The 13999-nt window shown below is 38.5% G+C and overlaps 1 protein-coding gene across 14 annotated transcripts in view; it reads left to right on the top strand.

Moving 5' to 3' along the window:
• The window catches only part of KDM4C (lysine demethylase 4C), a 443948-nt gene that overhangs the window by 81238 nt on the left and 348711 nt on the right, over nucleotides 1-13999 (top strand). For all 14 annotated transcript variants that reach the window (XM_082404367.1, XM_082404366.1, XM_082404370.1 and 11 more), the window contains one exon: nucleotides 942-1056. In XM_082404367.1, the coding sequence (XP_082260493.1) occupies nucleotides 942-1056 (115 nt within the window). The remainder of the gene's footprint in view (nucleotides 1-941; nucleotides 1057-13999) is intronic.

Below are 13999 nucleotides of genomic sequence, written 5' to 3'. Positions count from 1 at the left end.
TCTGTAATCTGCTTTATTCACTGTGGAAAGATTTTAATGTCAATATACAGAAAGATCTGCCTTATTTTGTGTTCTTTTATTTAACGTAGTCCTAGTTGCTGGATGTAAGCTTGAGGTTTCAGTTAATGCTGCAGCAACATCCTGGGTTATATATCATTGTATACATCTCTGTGTTGCTGAGATGAATTTCTAGAGTTGAATTTTAGGGTCAAAGGGACATTTTTTAAGGCTATTGAAAAATTATACTCTGGTACCAGTATATACCCCGACTCCAGCTGTGTAAGAGAGGTTTCATTCTTTACCACAATTTATATATTAAGCATTTGCCAGTCTGAGAGGTGCAGAATACCTTATTTTAGTTTTACTTTCTTGGATTTTTAGTGAGATTGTCCTTTGTCAATTTTTCTATAGAAAAAGATAAGAAATTTTAAGTGAATTACATATAATTAGTAATAAATATTAAATTATATATATAACAAATTACATATATGTAATTATATATATATAAAATACTATATTCTAAGTTATACATTTTGTCTTTTATATGTAAGTCTTTTATTCTAAGTTATGTGTTTTGTCTTTTACATGTAAATCTCTAAAATGTCCTAGTATAGTATAATTGGTTAAAGATTTTAGAAAATATTTTGAAAGCTAAAATACTATTAAGTAGTTTTCTGCTTCTATTGTTGATACTTTCATAAAAGTACTTTTCTTATTCATCAAAAAATGAGGTTTTCATATAGAGTTATTTAGGAATCTTAGAGTCTTCAGAGATCTATGATAAACATTTATATATTTACTTGTCAGATTTGACAACATGAGCTACTGCAGTGTTTTTATTTTGATAGAATTTTGTTTAGAAAGTGATTTAAATAAAATGGGTAGGGAAAATCTTAAAATTGTCTTACTATTTTGTGCTTTGTTTCATCTCCCTTTTCCAGGTATTGTACTCCGAGATACTTGGATTATGAAGATTTGGAGCGCAAGTACTGGAAGAACTTAACCTTCGTGGCACCTATCTATGGTGCAGACATTAATGGGAGCATATATGATGAGGTATATTTCTATTACAGTGGGTTTTGTAAAGCATCATTTCATGTTACTATTTTTGTTACCGTTTTCAGTGGTCGAGAAGTAGTCATTTGTTGTGCTTTGTGTGACCCATAATTCTTCACAGGACAAGAGGAAATAAAGACACATCAGTATGATTTCTGCTGCTTCTGTTTTTTACATTGAAACCAGCTAATTGTACAAATATCTGAGCCTGTTCAACAGTAATATAGTATGTGGTTATCTGGCTGATCTTCAAATTACACTCAAAATTTTTAAAAGCAAAGCACATTATAAAAATACCTGGAAAACAGGAAATATTATTCATAATAGTACCATCTTAAGGCAAAAGCAGTGTTGTAATATGTATTCTTCCTATAGTTTTCCTCTAATCATTTGAAAAAGTTATATTAAGCATGCTTATAGGACTTCCCTGGTGGCACAGTGGTTAAGAATCCGCCTGCCAATGCCGGGGGCACGGGTTCGAGCCCTGGTCTGGGAAGATCCCACATGCCGCGTAGCAACTAAGCCCGTGCGCGACAACTATTGAGCCTGCGCTCTAGAGCCTGCGAACCACAACTACTGGGCCAGTGTGCTGCAACTACTGAAGCCTGCGTACCTAGAGCCCGTGCTCCACAACAAGAGAAGCCACCACAATGAGAAGCCCGAGCACCGCAGCAAAGAGTAGCCCCCACTTGCTGCAACTAGAGAAAGCCTGCGTGCAGCAACGAAGATCCAACACAGCTAAAAATAAATGAATGAATGAATGAATGTATATAACAAAAACAAAACAAAACAAAGCATGCTTATATTCTCTTTTTTATCCCCCCAACACACAAATTGTGAGAATTTTTTCTTTTTTAAAAGTACATTTTACAGTTTTTCCTGTTATTTTTCATGAGAGCATAATCTGCTTGATATAATCTAATCCTTCTTGCCTCCCCCGATACTACTTGAAATCCTATTTTTAAAAAAAATCTTTCTTTTTTGAAACCTTTTATCCCCTCTCCCATTGTTTTATTTAGAGAAATTTCTTGCCTACCAAAAAGTTGAAGTGATACAGTGAACACCTGGATGCCCTCACATGGATTCACTAGTTGTTAATATTTGCCACATTTGCTTTTTGTTTCTCTCTCACTCTGTCTGTGTCTCTGTCTCTCTGTCTTTATGCTGTAACATTTGAAAGTAAGTTGCAGACATCATGACAATTCACCCTTAATTATTTCAGCATGTTTCTTTCAGTTATAAGGCAATTTAACATTTACATAATGTCATCTAATATAGAAAACATACTCAAAGATCCCTGATTTTCCCAATAATGTTCTTTATAACCTGCTTTTTTCCCCATGTGAAGGATCCCGCCAGGGATTTCCCTTTAAAGTTAATAAGTGTGCTATAGGGTAATATTTAGAGGCTAGATGAATATCCTGTTCCCAATAGCCTTTCACCCAGTGAATTTGCCTCCATTGATAATCCTTGACTGAGTCAGTTATTGTACTATTTTTAAACTGTTTATATTTTGAAATATAAAACAAGCTGGAAAGTGCATAAAACATAAACTTAGAGCTTCATGAATTATTGTAAGGTGAATACCTAGGTACCATCCCTGACATCAAGGAAAACATTATGGGCACCCTAGATTTCCCCTATCTGTCCCCTTTACCTATTATATAGTCTCCTACTTTTCCTCCAAAGGAGTGGTTATAGGGTATACACATGGGTAGTTTTAGAAGAAAACTAGTTTCCAGTTTACACCTTTCTATACCAGTGTTTGCTACTTCCCATTGCCCCACAGCCTCCCTGACACTTGGTATTGTCAGTCTTTTAATTTTAGACATTCTAAAATTAAATGGGAGTGTGTAGTAGGCTCTTGTGGTTTTAAATAACATCATGATTTTTTTCTTTTATGTTCATTGGCTGTTTGGATTTCCTCTTTATCAAAATGCCTGTTCAAGCCTCTTGTACGTTTTTCTTTTTTGTCATGCTTTTCTTATTGAGTTACAGTTCGTTATAATACATTTCTGGCTATGAGGTAGTGGCACAGTTTTAGTTTTTCTATATGGATCTTCAGTTGTTGAACACTGTTACTGAAAGGACCATTCTTATTTTTGAAAATGGGCCGGGTATTAGATGATACTATGGAATTACTGTTGTCCTATTAGACGTGATGATGACATGGTGGCTATATATATTTTTTCTTGTCAACTGACAATACACACTGAAAAATATATAGGTGAAATAACATGCGGTCTGGGATGTGTTTTGTTTTTTAAATTAATTAATTTTTTTGGCTGCGCTGTGCGGCTTGCAGGATCCTAGTGCCCCAGTCAGGGATCGAACCCCGGCCATAGCAGTGAAAGCACCGAGTCTTAAGTATTGGACCACCAGGGAATTCCCCTGGGATTTGTTTTTAAAATACCGCAGGAAATAAAGTGGTATGACTTTCGTTGAATAAAGATTGGCAAAATATTGTTAAATGAAGCTAGGTGATAGATACATGATGTTTAGAATATGTGTATGTTTGAAATACTAAAAATAAAAGTTAAAGAAAGGGAAAACATCCTTTCTCTTCCCCCTTCCGTATTTTCACTAGTGTAAGTAACCTCCCTGTTGAGAATTTTTGTTTAAGTTTGTACATGCTCATGTAGAAAAATTGAAAAATAGAGAAAAAATGAAGAAGAAAATTACTCTTAAGCTTACCAAACAAACATAACCTCTTTATGATTTCCTTTTGGCCATTTATTTATTTATTTATTTATTTATTTTGGGTATCCTATTTTATTAGCATTTAAATTTCACCAAGAGTTCAAGCATATGCTAGCCATATGTTCAGACTTTTGAAATAAAGATAAAATGGGCAAACAGCTTTAAGGGTGCAATGTATTTAACACTGCACAATATATTAACTAACTAGACAATCTACGGGGTGGTATAACTATACACTTAGGAGCACCAAGTTTAGGAACAAATCCTGGGATTGGAGGAAAAACCCGCCATTCAGGACTGAACAGAGGTCCTTGGTTGCTGACAGAATCTCCCCTTGACTTCAGACTTGAGACAAACCGAGCAAGTCTATCAGCATACAAAACCCACTGATTTCAGGACAAACAGTAACAGGATAGACTGGCCAGAGCCAATTCAGATTGTGGGGATAGTCTGAAGCGATAAGGGCTGGCTGCAGGCTGGAAATGTTGCAGCTGAAGTCCAGGATTGGCAGATGAGAGCAGTCACCTTCTAAAAATCGCTGATTTCTATACAAATTACCAAGATGCTTTTCCCAAACAGGGTGGCCTTTTATTTTATGTTAGTGTGTGTATGTATATGTATGCATGTGCTTGCATGTGTGTTTGTGTTTCCCCATCTCAAAGGCTGAGAGATTTTAACAGTTTTTTTGCTTTAGAAGCATTTTCAGTATTGGTCTCCAGAGGATCATTTTAGTGTATTCTAACCCCAGCCAGTTTTAGATTGTACCTTGTATTAAGTCTTTGCTATTTTTTTTTTTGGAATTTCAATTCCAAGTATATTCTTTTTTATTTAAATTGAAATGTAGTTGATTTACAATGTTGTGTTACTTTCTGCTGAACAGCCAAGTGATTCGTTTATACTCCAAGTATATTCTTTAAGTTTGACATGTTATGATTACTTATGTTTAGGAAAATGTTTAGGAGTGCCATTAGTAGTAAAGCTTCCTTACAGAAGATGGCACCTTGTCTTATTAAAACAGCTTCTTTGGGAATTCCACTGAAATGGGTGAGGCCAAGCAAATACGGTTGGTATTTTCAGTTGGGGCCCAGCAAAGTTAAAGTGTTTTCTCAAAGTTACGAGGCTGGTAGACTGGCTGCCAGGTGCTCTTATTCCCCACACCAGTTTTAAGGAAGTAATTATGTACAGTTAGTCTCACAGTTGTGGAAATGTGTACAACTAGGTCTGGGTCACCTACAAATTTCCCCTGAGCTAATGGTTTATTTTGTTCCTTCTCTGTGGTTTCGTCCCTGTGGTATCCTGGCAAGTTTACAGGTTTCTAAAAGGAAGACTGAGCCGAGGAATCATCTGGATCTTGGGCTGAGAGGTTGCATGTCTCAGGACTCAAAAATAAAATAAAACCCAATCCAAGATTTTTTTCTAACCATACCTTGGGATCATTGGGCTCTTTGTTCCTTTTTGCAAATATAATAAAGAGGTAGAAGCAGCATACGATTTTCACAACAGTCAACATAAAACTGCCCTGAACTGGCTTTACACATTTGATAGTTAAAATAACATAATTGTTGACAGCACAGCTGAGGGTGATGGACATTGGTTTGCAGTGCTTATCAATTTACTGCTTGTGTTTGAAAACCAGTTACACAATGGCATTGCTTCAAGGGAACATTGACTTTAGACTTCAGATTTGAGTAACTTTAGTTATTAAAATCCAATGAACAAAATCCGCTGGTTTGTAAACATGCAGTTTTAAAACATCCTCATTATTTACAGGTTTTGGAGCCAGGAATCTGTCATTTTGGTAGGACCTACAAGGCATAGTATTTTATGGAATTTTTGTGGGAGCATTTAGTAGCTCCAGAACTGAGCTGACGTTTTCAATGCTTTTGTATCATAAAGAAAGACATAAGAGAGATGTTGTAAACTGCTACTGGTAAATGAAACCAGTCACACTCAAGACAACTGAATTCAAGCAAATGAAAAATAACTTGTATTTGTCCCCTTGAGGTAGATGCAGAGTAACAAGAGAAAGAGTGCATTAAGGAGAGTGATAAAGAGTGAGTGTAGTAATAACTTGTAACTGTCAGGAACATTTGAAATCATCACAATGAATGTGCATTGAATAAAGCCCATGTATTGTTTTGCTCTTCACTGTTGTATCTTTGCATTGTTCAACTGCTCAGCTCAATTTAAATTGTATTGGGAATGGGTTTGTTATGGTTCACGGCATTATTTTGAAAGGGATTATAGTCATCAAATTGTAGTTCAGTTCCCCCCCTCAATTTCTAGTTACGGCTTTTTCCCTTAATGTTAAAAGAAGGGTTGAAAAACCATAACCGTTTCTTGGTGGGGATGGGAGTTCTTGGAGAGGGTGTGGGGAAGGTAAGAGAAACAGTCTGTGCAGGGTGCAAAGATGAATAAGGATCCTGGTTCTCAATAATTCACAGGCTTGAGGGGCAAAGGGGCAGTAGGATGTAATGAGCTTGGCTGTAAAGGCAAGTGTGGGGTTCCACTGGAGCCCAGAGCAGAGGCACTTACAGTAGCTTGGCGTTGAAGGAAGACTTTTTGTTGGAGACATGGCATCTGAGATTGGCCTAGAGGAGCAAGTTCAAGTCCGGTAAAGGAAGGGGAGAGAAGAATGGGGCTGAAACTAGGTAAATTTGAGGGTAAGACTGCACTTAATAGTCTTTGTATTTTTACTGAATTTGGAGGCTTTTTGGTGAGCCTGGTCTTGAGGAGGGTGAGGCAGACCTGGAATAGTGGCTGTGGGGTCTGAGGGAGAGAGATCAGCCTGGCCGGTGATGGGGCTGTGCGGGCCCCTTCTGCTCAGATGTTTGTCTTGCAGCACCAGGCAGGTCTGTTAAGGGGCAAAAAGAGGTGCCATTGTAGTGTTGATCCAGGCCTGGGTACAACACAAGAATTAGGAGTGAGAGTGTTCATGAAGGACTACTTGAGGACAATCAGCCTTGATAGTAAAGGGAGTAAGTAGGACCTGGAGATTCCAGGGAATGAGTCTTGGCCCCTCTTTCATTCGACTGCTGCTTTCAGAGCTTGATTTCCTTAGGATATACTTAAAAATCTCAGTCAACACCATGGGCAGCAGCCTGTGGCAGCAGTATCAGTAACATGATTTAAGCAAGTTACTAGTTTGGTTTTTTTTTTTTTTTTTCTGTTTGTTAAAAATTTATTTATTATTTATTTATTATTTATTTTTGGCTGTGTTGGGTCTTTGTTTCTGTGCGAGGGCTTTCTCTAGTTGAGGCAAGCGGGGGCCACTCTTCATCGCGATGCGCGGGCCTATCACTGTCGCGGCCTCTCTTGTTGCAGAGCACAGGCTCCAGACGTGCAGGCTCAGTAGTTGTGGCTCACAGGCCTAGTTGCTCCGCGGCATGTGGGATCTTCCCAGACCAGGGCTCGAACCCGTGTCCCCTGCATTGGCAGGCAGACTCTCAACCACTGCGCCACCAGGGAAGCCCTGCAAGTTACTAGGTTTTAAAGCAAAATGCCAAGACTTTCAAAGGCATGACATGACAAAGCCCAGTCTTTGGGTGTATGATGCAAAGCCTGGCTTGGCAGCCAGATTCTGCCTATTGCTTGTCTTTGTAAATAAAGTTTAATTGGAGCATAGCCTTATTGTTCATCTGCATATTATATGTGTCTGGCTTTTTTGCACTACAGTGGGAGAGTTGAGTAGTTGTGACAGAGATTGTATGGCCCACAAAAGCTAAAATATTTACTGTCTTGCCCTTTGCAGAAAAAGTTTGCCAACCCCTAATATAGAGGCACAATTATTTGCTCTTGGGGAAGGGTGCTCAAAACCTTTTTTGAGATACAGATGAAATTCTGAATGTTTCTGGGAGAATGAGATTGACTATGTTGATACCTTGAAATGAAATCTGGTGATGTCAGGGACCTTCTGTAAGTAAAGAAGGTCCTGAACTTAGAAACAGAGCCACCTGTATTCTTGGGTGGCCCTAGATGATTCCTTGAAAACAGTAATAGAAGCATAAGAGTCCTAAGATCTGAAACTTTTTTTTTTTCTTTTTTTTGGGTTGTGTTTTACTAACGGCTGGTCCACTGATAAAGAAAGTTTTAATTAAGGAATTCCCTGGCCGTCCAGTGGTTAGGACTCCACCCTTTCACTGCCAAGGGCCTGGGTTCAATCCCTGGTCAGGGAAGTAAGATCCCACAAGCCGTGCAGCACGGCCAAAAAAAAAAAAGGAGAAAGTTTTAATTAGCCTATTCTAACTGTACATTTAAAAAATAAGTCCTCTGATAAAAGAAACATGGGAGTTACTTCAGGAAACAAACACACAAAAAGAAGACAGACAAAGAGAAAAGATGAACAGGTAGAAAAAAGTGATATAACTGTGTGGGATGTTTCAGTTTGACTAAGGGACATGAAAATAAACAGATATCTGCAGAGAAAAAAGGAGGTAGAACATTTCTGGGATACCGAATAGCCATGCTTCCACAGACCTCTGAAGACAGAGTGCATCTCTTTGTTCTGTGTGTGAGAGCTAAGAATCGGCGTCAACATTTTTTACTTACACTAGTACAGTGACATTAAGTCATTCAGGCTTGTGTTCTGTGCTCTTTGGGGCTGCATTTCTAACAATACCTATCATGTATATAGTGGTAAGCCTCTTAATGATGATAATGGTTCATTAAATTGAGGTTTAAAAATGAAGTCCCACATGCTTTCCTTAAGCTGGCTGTTACCTTCTTGATAACACTGTTTTCACGAGTCTTCTTTGCAAGATTTTCCCTTTGTTGAGTGGTGACAGACACCTCTTCCCCTAAGCCTCACCTGTCTCCTCCATCGTCCAGGCTTTCTGATTTGAATACTTCATTCATATCCTAACAGGCATTGTTGTCTGCAGTGGCCCCTTTGAGATGATGTTTTCATAATAGTGTACCAGCAAGGTTCCTACTTCACAGTAATTTAGCCTTCTTTGGATGCTTTATGTCTAAGTACTTCTTTCTTCTGAATAAACCTATGAGATGGCATGGCATTAAGACTGACCGTTTCCCTTGTGTATAACCATCTTCGATGATAGTTTTCAGCAGTTCACTGGAGGAAGATAGCACATCTCACTGTGAGGGGAAGCTGCTTCACCCGTGATCCACAACTTGTACAGTCTCTCACTGTTCTTAAATCTCCCAGTCTTGCTTTGAAACTCAGCTCCTTCACTGAATCATATTCCTCCCATTTGCAGCTGCCTCCAGATCACTGAAGGTGTCCGCCCTCTCCTCTACCAGCCTGGTACTCAGTGATCTCCTACACTGAGAATGACTATCAGTCCACTGCACAAGGAGTTTTTCTAGTTTTTCATATATGGTGTTGGTTCGAGTAACACGATTAAGCTTTCCAGGAGCAGCACTGCTATGTTGTTAGGTATGGACATATCGCGATCATGTGTTTTGTGCTTCTCTCCCTCATTGCACACCATCACCTTCAAGTCTTTCTAATGTGTGGGCTTTTCTAGGACTCTTATGCTCACTTACCTTCTTTTCAGGCTTTTCCACATTTGCAGAAGACATTTCCACCAATAATGATTGGAAGATGATAGCAGTGATACCCAATGCATTTAATCTGGGCACGAGGCATAATCCTTTTGGGACAAGAGCTGAGATACAACCGAATTGCCGTCTATATTATCTCACCTAGATTTGTATACAACTGAAACCGTTCTGTTGGTTCACAAGTCATTATAGAGAGTTTTTGATTTGGACAGTGAATTTTGGGTAAAAAAATATGTTATTACAGCAGGTATTTGGAAAATTAGTACAGAAAATGAAGGATACCTATATTATTTCTGTTTCTCTCACAGTAAACTCTGAGTCCAGTGATGGCAGGTATCATTTCTTATAGACTCTCCAGCCCCAGCCCCTGTCATAGCATCTGCTTCAAATAATGCCCCTAAATAATGATAGAATTGATGAGTGCATGACTTTGGAAAAATAGGCTGAGGCTAGATCATGGAGTTTCCTGAGTATTTTTGGTTTTCATTCTCTACATCTTGAAGAACGTTTGAGATTATTCAATAGGGAAATGATAGGATCAGAATCATGCTTTAGAAAGTGTGATCAGGTAATGGTCTACCAGATGGACTGGTCATAGCAAGAGGCTTGGAAAGTGCTTTGAGTAAGGAGGAAGAGGGAGGGGTCAGAGTGATCTTCTTCAGTGTGTGTTTTTCTGAACACTAGTATCCTGAGACAGTAGTTCGGGTCTCAGCACCCATTTATATTTCTAATAATTTATTGTGGACCTCAAAGAGCTTTTGTTTATGTAGATTGTATCTATCCTTGTTTATTGTATTGGAAATTAAAACTGAGAATGTTTAAAAGTATTTAATTCATTAAAAATAATGTTATATAACATTCCTATTTTTATAAAAAATGACTATATTTTCCTACACACAAAATTTAGTGAGAGGAGTGGCATTATTTTACATTTTTTTTCAAGTTACTAATGTCTAGCTTAATAGAAAACCCCTCTGGATTCTTATATCTACTTCTGCATTTAATCTGTTGTAATATCATATAGCCTCCTGAAAACTCTACCTTACACTGATGCGAGAATGAGAGTGAAAAAGGAGAATAATGTCTTGGTATAATTGTGAAAACGGTTTTGATGACACAGACCCTGATGGGATCTGGAGGTCTCCCAATGGCCCCCAGACAACATTTTGAAAACCTCTGCCTTAAGATATTTAGCAAAAGATTCCTTCTCTGATCTCACTCTACATAGATGATGCAGGGATCTCCAGGCAAGGTAACAGTTTCCATTCTTGTTTACTGACCTTCAGGTAACTGTGTCCCTGATACGAACCTCAGAGACCTAATCACATTACGAGACAGAGGTTCTCAAACAAGAAGTCATGGAGTTATTTGGGGAGCATCATGCCATAAATTCTGACATATAACTCAGGCAAAATGGGCTGAGTTACAAGCAGAAAGTGGGCTTAGGATGTGAACTCAAGTCCCTGCATCTTAAGATATATAAAATATTTTAAACTGTATTTCCAAGATTTTCCTTTAATATTAATTTGCTAGTCTATTGCTTCTGTCATCCAGTTATTTATTAATAGATAATTGACAGAAAATTCAAAACAGTTTGAAAAATACAGTGACAAACCTTAAGACAAAAAAATATAATGTCAAAAAAAAAATATATATATAATGTCTTATACTGCATATTTCTCCTTGAGAGCTGGGGAAAATTTTTTTTTTTTTTTTTAACTATGCATGTACTGGATGGATGGGTGTGTATGGGGGTCCTCTTTCTAATTTCCCTTTTAAGTTTTCTTTATAGTCTATGATTATAAATGCATAAATTTTATAGGTAAAAATTACCTTTTTGTTAATATAAATGTTAATATAAAAAAGGATGGAAAGCATTATATGACAGAGAAAATTGAAATCACTCGTAATCTTGGCATTCAGAGACAAGAGCTGTCAAAAAAGTTTAGTGTATTCCCTTCCAATGTTTCTTCTCTACTTTGTGCTGAATAATTATATTTCTTTTAACAGGCGTGGTATCATGGTGAACATAGTTTGGTTTTGTCTTTTCTCCCTCCCGTTTTAACACATATGAATGCTTTGCCGTGATTACAGATATTCTTCAACAGGATGATTTAACATTTTTTTTATCTCTTATTTTTATTGGTAGGATGGTTTTCTTGGACAGGGGAAAGCCAATTTATCTAAGGTGGAGAGGGACCCTAGGGGCTGCGGAGGCAGGAAGGGTATGACAGTTGTTAGTCTTCTGTGGGTCAGTGTGAGGCTGGGCCACAGTGCACAGTGGGGTGGGCAGATCATTGCTAACTCATGAGAGTGGTACTTTGCCACTGACAATGCCTCATTTCCTGCCTTTTCTCCACAGCCTCTTGAAATGGAAGGCTGTATTAAACAGCACAGAATATTTGACCTATTTACTTCTATAGTCAAGGTCTGCCATCCCTAGCTGTGACTTTCAGGAAAGCTCTGTCTTTGCCTTAGAGTCTGTAAAGGAAAGGGATTGAATTAACAGCTCTCTGAGGTTCCTTTCAGTTTAAAAATGTTTGCTCTTTTATAAGATTTCTTCAAGAAGGTGAAGTCACTGACAATGAGTTTTTATGAGTTGTAGATTCCTTTTATATTAGAATTTTGTCAAGAACCCCTTTATAAGAAATATGTTGGCTGAAGCATAGGAATCTTTTCATACCAAAATTGTAGTCTTACTGGCATTTAGCCTTATAGATGACTTTTTTTTAATCTTCCTGCACTGGAGTAGCTTAAATACCTTCATCCACCAGATGGTGCTCTTGGACAACAAATTTTTCTGAGGCTGAGCGTTTCCAAATGAGGTAAAACGTTTAAACTGTTGAGTCACCAGAGTTCCTTTACATTTTGTATTTTTATCATGTTAGGATATCATTTATCCTGAAATAAGAAATAATTTTAAGCCAGAGCACTAACTGTATGTGTAATTTTCACATCCAAGGGAAAATATCATCATTCTAGACATGTCTTAATGCTAAGAGACGGCTGTTGGCTTGGTATTGTGACTTTTAGATTTTACTTCTGTGAAATAAGGCTTCTAGTTAATCAAAACTCATTACCTACCAGCATGTTATGGCTGATCTTTAGTAAATGAAGTCTTAGCCTCATGATCTCAAGTTATGCCATCCAGACAGGGGAGGTGATGGTAGTTTATTCACTTGACACATTGCATCTAGAATGTTTCAGCAGTTCTGGAAGCTGTATTTTCGGAGGGGTATTGCTAGGGAATTGTCGATAGAAGAGAGTTAAGCCCAGTTGCAGGCTGACCTCAGAGTACATGGCTACTGCCCTCAAGTATCTATCTTGCATGTTACAAGCTTAGGTGGGATCACTGTGGGGAAAATCAGTTTTGTCTCTGGAAGTGCTAAATTGATAAACACATATGAGTCCCATGCTGAGTAGTTTGTGAGGGTGTGAGAAGTGTTAGGGATACCAGGTGTTTGCCAGTGGAAGTTGCTAACTTGGTAGCTGGAGAGTTGTGAAAGGTTTCCCTAAGGGATAAATAACACATACAGGGCAGACTAGGTGCCCCGTGGGTCGTGTGAATACTATGTACCATAGGCATGGAAAGGGGTAGGCATGGAAAGAGGTTATGCTTCTTGGGAACTGGCACAATCCCTGAGATTGTGGTGAGAATTCAGGGCATCTGTGGGCATCAGGCATGTGAACTCTCTTAGTGAGGATGCTTAGAGAGCTCTGGAGGTACTGAATGGTCACTATGCCTGGAAGGGCAGATATCCCTGGGAAAGTGTTAGGGAAACAGAAGTGGGAATTTACTGAAGGGGAAAGAACATGAAAGGCAGAGTTGAAAAGCCAGAGTTCTAGTGCTGAATTTGGTTGGTGATCATCAAAGCATTGATTATTTCACCTGGAAAGAGTCTTGGACATCATGATGTAGCCAACAAATTTATAGATGAGGAACTTCAGACCAAAATGTTAGGGTTTATCCAAGATGACACCTAGTGACAGAGCTGGGAGATCCCTTTTCCCATTCTCTTTCTACTATTTTATTATTTTTTAAATTTCATTTTTATAAATTTATTTATTTATTTATTTTTGGCTGCATTGGGTCTTTGTTGCTGCATGCAGGCTTTCTCTAGTTGTGGCGAGCAGGGGCTAATCTTAGTTGTAGTGTGCAGGCTTCTCATTGTGGTGGCTTCTCATTGCAGAGCATGGGCTCTAGGCGTGTGGGCTTCAGTAGTTGTGGCATGCGGGCTCAGTAGTTGTGGTGCACGGGCTTAGTTGCTCTGCGGCATGTGGGATCTTTCCGGACCAGGGATCGAACCCATGTCCCCTGCATTGGCAGGCGGATTCTTAACCACTGCGGCACCAGGGAAGTCCCTCTTTCTACTATTTTAGATTGTCACCAGAAAGGATAATTAGAACTTTGAACTACACTGTGTGCTCTGGATCTCTTCCTCTCTTGGATTAGTATCTGCCAGGGTCTTCATTGGATGCTTAGTGTCTTCAGAAGCAAAAGTTTCTTCTGTTCCCATTGCAGCTGACCTTGCCTGCAGGTTTACAAAAGGACTTTGATAAAGCATGTTTACTTGAAGCCCTTCCTACTTTGGGCTGTCCCCATTTAAAAAAAAAAGGATGATGAAGATCATCTAGATTTCATCTTTACTATGATGTTTTACAGACATGGAAACTGATTTTTTTTTTTTAAGGAGGAAATTTATAAATAGAGTAGAAGGAT

This window comes from Balaenoptera borealis (genome assembly GCF_965194805.1).
Source record: "Balaenoptera borealis genome assembly, chromosome: 8".
Lineage (NCBI taxonomy): Eukaryota > Metazoa > Chordata > Mammalia > Artiodactyla > Balaenopteridae > Balaenoptera > Balaenoptera borealis.
The sequence above is the reverse complement of the archived record's forward strand: the minus strand, read 5'-3'. Positions and strand labels throughout refer to the sequence as shown.